This window comes from Quercus suber, unplaced genomic scaffold (genome assembly GCF_002906115.3).
Source record: "Quercus suber isolate HL8 unplaced genomic scaffold, Cork oak 2.0 scaffold_600, whole genome shotgun sequence".
NCBI classification, from domain to species: Eukaryota; Viridiplantae; Streptophyta; class Magnoliopsida; order Fagales; family Fagaceae; genus Quercus; species Quercus suber.
In genome coordinates this window covers 443,182-454,165 of record NW_027070044.1, presented here as the reverse complement: position 1 = coordinate 454,165, position 10,984 = coordinate 443,182, and the positions used below count along the sequence as shown (strand labels likewise).

At 35.0% G+C, this 10,984-nt stretch overlaps 1 protein-coding gene and 1 long non-coding RNA gene across 2 annotated transcripts; one reads left to right on the top strand and one right to left on the bottom strand.

Moving 5' to 3' along the window:
* Positions 1-2,097: 2,097 nt before the first annotated feature.
* LOC112038429 (vacuolar-sorting receptor 6) lies at positions 2,098-4,776 on the top strand (the record flags this gene model as incomplete). The annotated part of the gene is made up of 8 exons (XM_065765004.1): positions 2,098-2,188; positions 2,291-2,367; positions 2,510-2,591; positions 2,856-2,938; positions 3,118-3,181; positions 3,313-3,441; positions 4,285-4,388; positions 4,659-4,776. Coding segments are annotated over 8 exons (747 nt in total), but the record flags the coding sequence as incomplete, so codon positions are not given.
* A 3,049-nt stretch (positions 4,777-7,825) lies between these two features.
* Positions 7,826-10,916, bottom strand: LOC136063962 (uncharacterized). The gene is made up of 2 exons (XR_010625611.1): positions 8,779-10,916; positions 7,826-8,679 (listed from the first exon to the last, which is right to left on the bottom strand). It is a non-coding gene; the product is annotated as an uncharacterized LOC136063962 (long non-coding RNA).
* Positions 10,917-10,984: the final 68 nt, after the last annotated feature.

Below are 10,984 nucleotides of genomic sequence, written 5' to 3'. Positions count from 1 at the left end.
TTTTTTTTGTAAACATGTCCATACAATCAATTTATTTCTCATTCATTTATTATATTTCTTTATGCATCTCTATTTAGGTTATCGCACGCATGAAACATCAAGATGTGCTAGTTGAGATGCACACCTTTTGGCGATAAGATGGTAATTTGATGATGATAGATCAATCCTAATTATGTCATATATTCAACACCCAAAAGAAGCATCATATATTGTATTATATTTTATTAATTATAATAATCACAGACTCGCGTGTTGCGCGTGATAATTTTTTAGACAAAATACTATTTTAGTCCCTAGACTTTATAAATTTTTTTTTTTTTTAAGTAATGGTGTATGAAGATTATGATTATATATATATATATATGTTATATAATTCTCTAATTAGAGTTTGATTAGTTTTAAGTTTAAATTTTGTATTATTATATTTAATTGTTGATTTTATTGTGCTATAAAAGTTTTCAATGTCCTATGTATAACCATTTCTATTTTATTTCTTACTCCTCTTGACCACCTTTTTATTTTCCGAATAATGGTTATTAATTGATGTTTGATTTCATTTCTTTTTTTCTTCCTTCATTTATTCTTTATTACTTTGTATGTTCCATTGCTAGTTGTAAATTTTATGGTTATCAATAAAAAATAGATATCATGGATGGCTTAAATAGTTATAAATGTAGTTACGTTAGTAATATGTCAAAGGGTTTTTTTTTCCTTCAGAATTTTCAAGGAAATATGAAAGGCATTTCTCTAGTTTGGTCTCAATCAATTGAGATATCCATAATATAACAGAAGTAATAATGAACCTTAAATATTTTTTTTTAATGAATGAAGTGGTTAGGCTAGTGGTATGTCAAAGGTTTTATAAAAAAATATTTTAAAACAATTCCAAGGAAATTTAAAAGGCCTTTTAAAAAAAAAAATTGTGACCTTTTGAATTGTAGAAATATGATTGTTTTAATTACCTTGTTAATAGATTTCATTATTAAGTTATAAACATCTAAATTAAAGTAGATGAATATATAAATGCAAAATTATATGTAAAGTTACAATTGCACAAGATAAATATATATAGATTTTTTATTATTATTATTATTATTCATGAATCATTATTTCATTGTTTACTTATAAATATCTAAGTTAAAATTTTTTTTTTTTAAAATCTAAATTAAAATAGATGAATATGTAAAGGTAAAATTATATGAAATGTTAAAAAAGATATTTTAATTTTTAAATAATGGAGTTTTTAAGTCACCTTAAATGAGAAAATGTTTAAAAAATATATATAAGAAAAATTGGAAAGACAAAAAATGATGACATGGTTGTTAATGTGATTTAACGTAAGCGTAGTTGTAGGGACTCAATTTGGATTTGACCCTGAGTATGAATGGGTTTTCAGCCCAACAAGCCCAAACAATAAATTTTTAGAGCATGGGTCCAAGAACTAGTACTGTTTGACAGGAAAGGTTATACTCATCAAGTAACAAGGGATACTTTAGGTTCATTCCTTGAGAAAAACTCTCCTCGGCTTTCTTTCAGTCTATCTCTCTTTTCTTTTTTCTTTTTCTTCTCCCCGAAAGTCCCCTACAATTTCATTCGTTTCTATATTATATACTCCGTTCTCCCCTCCGTTTCCATTGTACACGTGTAGTTCTTATCGTGGGAGCTCCTTTCTGTCCCATCCAGCACCTAACGGAACTTTCTGCTCAGTGGCCATAAAGCTGCTTAGTCACTGTTCAGGTATCACCTCCACATTAATGCGGCTAGAGGGTTAGCTGGAGAGCATTTAATGTGGAGGTGATGGCCTTGGAAGATATTTGCTACCTTCCCCGACTCCCCCTTAGGTCTATACCCAATTTCCAGTTCAGATACAACTTTGCGGAGTCTCCTCAATAAAATGAAAGTTACATTCACCTCGGACTTTGGCGTCCTCGGACGTACGTTATGCCGCTGTATACAATATCCACTCCTTTCTCCTATATTATCCATTTAATAATAATAAAACTTTTTTAGGCTATCCTCGGATAACTAAGCGTCCTCGGATTGGGCCGCTGGGCCCCGAGCCCACTTCTGAGGATTACTATATCTTTTTAACCAACNTTTGAAGGAAAATTGGAGAGAACTGCCGTCTTGAAGGCAATATGTGCTGGATTCAAGGAGACCGCTGATCCTCCAATTTGTTTAACTGGAGGTTGATGTTCTTATTTAATTATTACTTTTTAATGACTAATGCTTTCTGAGTTAAAAAAAATTGATTATAGTTTTTCTCATTTGCTTTCTGTTATTTAATCAGATATTGAGACTAATGAGTGCACTGAAAACAATGGTGGCTGCTGGCAGGACATAAACACTAATGTAACTGCTTGCAAGGTATACAAAGCAAAATTTAATAATTCAATCTTTGTAATTAATGCTCCTCAAGAAAACATATCTCTGTGTATTATTGATACTTAGCTCCTTATTTATATAATTAGCTACTTTTTAGTGATAGTGAAGTATTGTATTTGGACAGGACACATTTAGAGGAAGAGTTTGTGAGTGCCCTATTGTAAAAGGTGTTCAGTACAGAGGAGATGGTTATACATCTTGTAAAGGTACTTTTTTCCCCTTCTGATCAGTTAGGAAGCAAAAAACCTCCTGTGAGCATGGGTATATAATCCTGTGAGCATGAGGAGGTGTCGCTATTTTATCAGAAGGTAAAAGAATGTATAGGTTATCATGGTGTGGAAGTTTGAGATCCACGTATGACAGCAGTAGAATGATATTTTGTTGATGCTGTTGCTATGAGTCACAAGTTTTATCTATATAGAATGGACTTTTTCCCATGTATTAGCTACTCACTTTAACTCCACCAACAGGGTTTGGACCTGCAAGGTGCTCAATAAATAATGGAGGTTGCTGGTCAGACAGTAAAGATGGACTGACTTTCTCAGCTTGCTCAGTTCAGTGATCTCTATACTAATCTTGTTCATTTATCAATTGTTGCTTGCTTCATCAGTCCTTTTGATTCATTGTGAAAGATCTGTCTTTATTTTTCCTTAGCAGTTTCCATTAGAATGTAGCCCAAGACTTCTCATTTTCCTTTCCATCTTACCAAAATTCTTTTCATATGCAAAGTAGGAGTCCAAGCTGTCAGGTTGTCAGTGCCCACATGGCTTTCATGGGGATGGTCAGAAATGTGAAGGTGATCCTGCATCCCACTTTTATTATTTGAGACTAGTTCATGTATATGCTCTATTTTTTCAACATTCTAATGCTTTTCGGTATCTAATATGCCAACATCTATCACCTTTTATCCTTTTGGTTATGCACCAGATGTCAATGAATGCAAGGACCACCTTGCTTGTCAGTGTGATGGTTGCAGCTGTAAAAACACTTGGGGTAGCTATGAATGCAAGTGTAAGGGGGACCATCTGTATATAAAGGAGAATGATGCCTGTATTGGTAAGAAAGCACACATTTTTTTTTTGGAAGCAAGATGATAGATAAGAAAGCATACTCACCTCATGAAACTAAATAACTGTCTTCTGCAAAAGATTTTGTGGTCATCTGCACTCAAAAATATTATGTTCCTAGTACTTTTTTCTCTTTCCACTGTAAATTTCGTATGATTAGGAACTAAGGCTTCTACTTGATGGTTCTAAGGTGGGGGCTTTCTTAGGCCTAAAGTACTCAATGTTGTTTATGGTCACATCTTTTTTTTTCATTCAAGCTGAGCTTCCTCAAAGATGTCAGAAACGGTAAAAGTAAAAACCCTAAAGACAAAAGTCTATGGTCCTGTAAAATATTTGATGTTCTTTCCGAAATTGAAGTGGAATAGTGATTGTGTGCTGAGACTCATGCACATGCACATGCACATGCATAAAGCATTGGAGTTTGGAGGATGTGAATATGTCACCTATATGTCTTTCCTAGATTCAGATTAAAATTATGAAATTGAGCATTTGGAGATCATATGGAAAGAAAAACATTTTGATGTTGTCCATAGCATGTACAATTTCATTTGTTTCCATTAGCATTTAGAGTGGGTATTCTTCATTCATTCATATATTTACATGCCAAGATAATTCCTTAAAATTCTGGCATGAATATATTGTTACCATAGGAAGTAAGTCCATAATTTTCTATAAGTACATTTATTTATTCTAATATAATTCCTTAAATTTCTGTGGAGTGATTTTCTATATGATTCCTTCAACTATAGAAGAAATGGTTGTCAGTAGAAAGTATGTTGTTTTGCCTGTGGGTGATTAATTGAAGATATTTGTTTTGGTTTTTGAATGACAGAAAGACGCACTTCGAAATTCGGGTGGTTCCTAACCTTCCTGGTCCTAGCAGCTGTTGCGGGAGCTGGTCTTGCCGGTTATATATTCTACAAATACAGGCTCCGGGTATATAAAAACTCACCATTGACAGGCTATGTGCCCATTTTTTGTTAATTCGTAACCTGGATTAGCTCTATTTACTTGCTGAAACATTTTCTTCCCATTTGCAGTCTTACATGGACTCAGAGATCATGGCTATCATGGTTATATATTCTACAAATACAGGCTCCGGGTATATAAAAACTCACCATTGACAGGCTATGTGCCCATTTTTTGTTAATTCGTAACCTGGATTAGCTCTATTTACTTGCTGAAACATTTTCTTCCCATTTGCAGTCTTACATGGACTCAGAGATCATGGCTATCATGTCACAATACATGCCACTGGACAACAACAACAACAATAATGATGTCCGAAGCGAAGCTGAACCTTTACGACAAAGCTCAGTTTAAGGTAATAGTTTCTTTGCCTTTCTGAGAAATTTTGCATCCTCTATGCTGGCTTGTTCTTACATTGCCTCCATATATTGCTCCTATCTGCAGAAACAAAATCTGAAGGAATCAGTGCTACAATAAAACCAATCCATACACGAGGACCATTATAATGCTAGCTGTGAATATTCAGTTACATTTGACAGCTCTTTGGTAAACAAAGGAGAGATCCAGTTCTCTCTTTACAACATCACTTTAGAATGACTCTGAGCTATCTATACACAGAAAATTCCTTCACAAGACATTTCTTCTCTTCTTAAACAAACGCTTACATGTAAATGTAGTTTTGAAATTGAGGAGAAACCAGGATCAATGTAATGATTAATAGAAATAAATAAGAGAAAGGAAAAAAGAAAACAAAATTAGGATTGGTTAAATAAGATATGGCTTGCTGTTTGGTCATAATTCAAAGGAGAATTGTTTTTTTCTTAAATAGAATTTAATACTGCACTTAGATATACTACCTTGAACACGTCAGTTATGTTATCATTAGTCATGGTGGTTATATTGAAGGTTGTCATTTGAGACAGTGCAATGGTCTAGCATACTAATGGTAAATCCGGATAGCATTACTCTTGAAGAGCTACAATGATTTCTTATTTTCCTTTTCTTAACAGAATTTGACAAATATCTATGATTCCAATTATGTGGTTGAATTTATTGAACTGCCTCTCATCATTTTGTTTTCTCTAATCTTCAAGCAACTTCTTACCCAAATCAACACAAAGGCTATCAAATACAGCAAATTAAAACTAAACAAAATCAGAAGCAACCAGGAGACTTTTCCATTTATTGCAAAGCCTTATGTTGAGACATGTGGCTTTCATGTTTTTGCAAAACGCTTTACTTAATCTTTTTTTTCTTTTTCTTTTTTTTTGAGATCTGGGGAAATGTTTTTAAATAAAGGTTCTACACATTTCAAGCTATTATTAACATATCCATATACCTATGTACGATTCCTCAGATCTTGTAGGCTGCCATTTTTAATTCACATTGTGCACTGTATGACACTAACATCAATAGCATTTGTTTGGCTAGTTTAGTGATATACGATTTTTTTTACCATATTTTAAACTGGGGGACCATCTAGGTGCCCTTGATTCTATCACAAAAAAGGGTATACTTTTCCATTGCTTGTGTTAAAATAAAAGATGTAGAGAGAGAAGAAGAGAACCGCTTTTCCATTGCTTGTGTTAAAATAAAAGATAAAGAGAGAGAAGAAGAGAACGGAAACAAGGGTTCTAGACTAATATGCTTGTCCAGCTTATCAACCATTAGGCCGCAAGCCTTGTATAGGTAAGAAATGGAAAATTATTATATATAAACATAATTTATGAATTAAATTTAATAAAAAATTAAATGACACATTATGGTTCGATCTCGGTTGAATCCCGATTCGATCTTAAAAACTTCTTTTCTCCAGTTTTTTAAACATCCCGGATTTCAAAACCATGGTTTACATGGTTTGGCCTAATTTGGCCTAATCGTCTATTGTTGTTCTACCGTGAATACTAAGGCATATATATACACTAAAGTTGACTAGAGAGAATCCTTTGATAGGACAAAAATAAGGACAATTAGGTTGTGTCTAAGATTTGAGAAAAAATTAGTTTATTTTACTTTTTAGCTTATTTTTACTCCTAAAGTGGGTTCTATTACTCCAAAAGTCTTTTTTTTTTTTTTTTTAACATACTTTCAGCAAAAAGTTTTCAGTTTTAGCAAAATAAGTGGTTTACAAACGAATCCTTAATGTTCCTTAATTTTAGTCAACCAAGGATATCAAGGGTCGGGGTTCAAGTCTCTAGGAAAAAATTTCACTCACATATACACAAAAATTAAGCTAGAGTCAAATTCTATCTTGTAAAAAAAAAAAATATATATATATATATATATCAACATGTTTTCCTATAATCCTATGTATATCCGTACATGTACTTTTCCACCTGAGGATAAAATCTTGTATAAGCTGGGTGCATAGCATAAGGTACTTTGCCCCACCTGAGGCGGATGTAAGTCCTCCCATCAAACCTCAAATGGTTGCAAATAGTAACAGCGTGCAAGCTGGGTCAGAAAAGAGTTGGATTCTAGTGTCAGTTGAGTAGACTGGACTAGGATCCTGGCAATGTATCACACACGCCCATCCCAGAGGTTGACTTTGACTGGTTCTACTTCTACTTGAGCATCTCTAGCAGATTCAGCAAATTTTTGTACTATTTGGAGAATGAATAGTGACTTTTACCTTTATCTACCCACTTTTTTAAATACACATTCCAACAGATTCTCTATCTCATTCTCTATTTCATTTAAATATTATTTTTTCTTTCATTATTTATTCTTTTTTTAACAACTACACATCTTCCAACATTTTTTTACTCAACACTTAATTATTATAATACAAATAAGAATTTGAAGAATGAACAGTAGCCCATCAGACTTGATGGGCTACTGTTCATGAGCCCAAAAAAAAACTGACTTTGCCTAAGCTGCTGGAGCACTAACACAACCCATATTCTCCAAATTTTAGCTAATATAGGTGGATGCCAATGCTCTTGAGATGCTCTTAGTACTTACCCACCATCCAAAATAATAATAATAAAACAAAATATACAAACAATTATAACCCCTTAGGAGCTGGAAGGTTGTCTGAATATTGTTCAGTTATTTCATTGTTAGGAAATATATGTGCACTTGTTTAAGTGATTATTTTCCAGCTAGACTTTGTCTTTTCTTGTAAGACAATGCCATCAAATTTGTATATGTGATTTTCAGAATTCACAACACATATCAATTTGAGGGATTGTTTGATAGAATGGTACCGGTCTACTAGGTTCTTCCTTTTTTATGAGGAAGACTCAGAGTCATCAAACAATGGTCAAAGGAATGATCTTTCAAGGAAAATACTGTACTTTGAACTAGAAATTTTCAAAACAAGTTGAAATATGGGGCAAAGAGAAAATTTTCAAATCTTTGAAAACAAGCTAGAAATATGGAGGAAAAAGAAAAGAACTTCGTTGAATCAACAAAGTAAATGACAAGCATAACTGTGGGAGGTAGATCCATCCCTTTCTAATGTGGCTCTTCCAGAATGAATAATAATCATATGTGATTAGGCATATGATCATATACTTAAAACAAATACTTTAGTTGAGGTAACACCATTCGTTAGGAGAAGAGGAGAGGAAATAATGACAGAGACTGCCGTGACCCTCATCATTGACAAGTTGTTCCAGTTGCTTGTCCAAGAAGCAAATCTGCTAAGAGGTGTCCACAAGGAAATTGTGAGTATTAGAGATGAACTGGAGAGCATCAAGCGTTTCCTCCAAGATGCTGAAGCAGGGACAGAGAAGGAGACCTCCACAATGGTGTGAAAACTTGGGTGAAACAAGTGAGGGAGGCAGCCTATCATATTGAAGACATTATAGATGAATACATTCTTCATATTGCACAGCATCGTCATGAGAAAGGATTTGTTGCTTTCCTCCACAAAATCAGTAGCTTACTGAAAAATCTAAAACCACATCATGAGATAGCCACCAAGATTCAAGATAGTAAAATATTAGTCCGTGATATCAAGGAACGAAGTGAAAGATATGGCTTTAATTCCTCAGAGCAAGGATCACAAACCAGTGCAACAAATGCTACATGGCATGACCCTCGAGTGGGTCCCCTTTTCATTGAGGATGGTGAAGTTGTGGGGGCATTGAATCTACAAGGGATGAGCTCATAAGCTGGTTGGTAGGGGGGCCCTCTAGACGCTCGGTGATTTCAGTGGTAGGCATGGGCGGAATTGGTAAGACCGCTCTTGCCAAGAAAGTATATGAGAATGATTCAGTGAAGGGACACTTTGACTGCCGTGTTTGGATCACTGTGTCTCAGTCATACAACATGAAGAAGATACTCATGACAATGACAAAGCATATCTACCAGGCAAAAAATGAAAGAGCTCCAGGGGAAATATACATACTGGATGAGATCATGCTAATTAGCCAGCTCAGGGAATATTTACAGCAAAAGAAGTATGTCGTTGTTTTTGATGATGTCTGGAAGACAGAGTTCTGGGAAGTTGTGAAACATGCTTTACCCTGTAATGACAGAGGAAGCAGGATAATCATTACCACACGCAGTGATCACATTGGTGCTTCTTGTAAAGAGTTTTCATCTGATCAGGTCCACAGGCTAGAACCTCTGTCCCAAGAAATGGCCTGGAAATTGTTCTGCAGAAATGCATTCCAGTCTGAGTTTCAGGGCTGTTGTCCCAGAGAGCTGGTGAGATTGTCGCTTGACATTGTTAGAAAATGTGAAGGCTTGCCACTTGCACTTGTGGCCATTGGTGGTCTTCTGTCAACCAAGGAGAAGGTTCCATTAGAATGGCAAAAGTTACATAATAGCCTCACTTCTGAACTACAAAGTAATCCCCACCTTACAAGTATTACAAAAATACTCTCTCTCAGTTATCATGATCTACCTTACTACCTTAAATCTTGCTTCCTTTACTTCGGCATCTTTCCGGAGGACTATTCAATTACTGATTCAAGATTATTTCGGCTATGGATAGCTGACGGCTTTATAAAAGCAAAGAAGGGAATAACATTGGAAGAGGTGGCAGAAGAAAACTTAATTGAGCTAATCCACAGGAACTTGGTTCAAGTGTCAATTAATGATTATGAGGTACGTAAAAAGTACAGGATCCATGACCTGTTGCATGAAATCATTCTATCAAAGGCTGGAGAGTTGAATTTCTGTCAAATTTTAGAGGCAGATGACTCAAGTTTCATTGGAAAAAGTCGGTGCCTATCAATCCATGATGGTCGAGAAAATGTTTTAGAGACAATTACGTACTCTCAGGTACGTTCAATCTTTTTTTTCAACATAAATGAATTGACCAAGTCTTTCATGATTAAATTGTTTAAAAAGTTCAGGCTTTTAAGAGTGTTGGATTTTGAAGATGCTCCTATTGATTGTCTTCCTGAAGAAGTGGGTAAATTATTTCACTTGAAGTACTTAAGTTTGAGGAATACAAAAGTGAAGATACTTCCAAAGTCACTAGGTAAGCTACAAAACCTACAGACATTAAATATTCTGGAAACTCAAGTGCGTGAGCTACCAATTGCGATATTTAGGCTTTATAAGCTGAGACATCTTTTGGCCCATTATTATGACCTTGAAATTGCAAGTAGTTTGTATTCATTGCAAGGAGTGAAAATAAATGATGGGCTTGGATGTTTACAGGATTTGCAGACGCTAACACTTGTAGAGGCAAATCATCAAGAAGTTGGTCTAATCAAAGAGCTGGGAAAGTTGAGGCAGTTGAGGACGTTGGGCATTTCAAATATGACTGCAGAAAATGGGAGGGCTTTGTGCGCCTCCCTAAAAAATATGCACCACCTTAAACTTTTGGTTGTAAGCTCAATCAGTGAAGATGAGATTCTAGATTTACAATCCCTCTCATTTCCACCTCAATTTTTAGAGCAGTTAATCATAAGGGGAAAATTGGAGAAGTTTCCCAACTGGATTCCAGAGCTTCAGAATCTAGTCACATTAGGTTTATATTTCTCAAGGTTAATGGAAGATCCATTGAAATGCATCCAGGCTTTGCCTAATTTAATTAATCTTATCCTCAATCAAGGATATGATGGGGAACAGCTGCATTTTAAGGAGGGTGGCTTTCAAAAACTCAAAAAGCTCACACTCAGAAATTTGGTCAAATTAAAAATGGTGAAGATAGACAGAAGAGCATTGCCCCTTCTTGAGCAACTAGAAATTGGGCCATGCCTGCAGCTGAAGGAAGTACCCTCTGGAATACAGCACCTAGAAAACCTCACAACTCTGGACTTTTTGGAGTTGTGCAGAGAATTTGCACTTAGTATACAACCGAATGGAGGCCAAGATTATTGGAAAGTCAAGACCATAACTACTGTACGTTTCAAGTATAGGATTAAAGGAGAATTATATCAAATGTACAAGCTCGGTGTCTCAGACTTGTTGGAGCGTCTGCGAGGGTGAGTCTTTGAAATTCAAACTGCCATACAGTTTCACTGGAAGACAAGGTATGACCTTCTAAGCCCTAGAACTTCTATGAAAAATTTACTAATATTATTAAATCCAATGATAAAATTCGTTACATTATATGGTTGACAAACCAAATTTTCATGCTGAAGAGAAGACTTGCA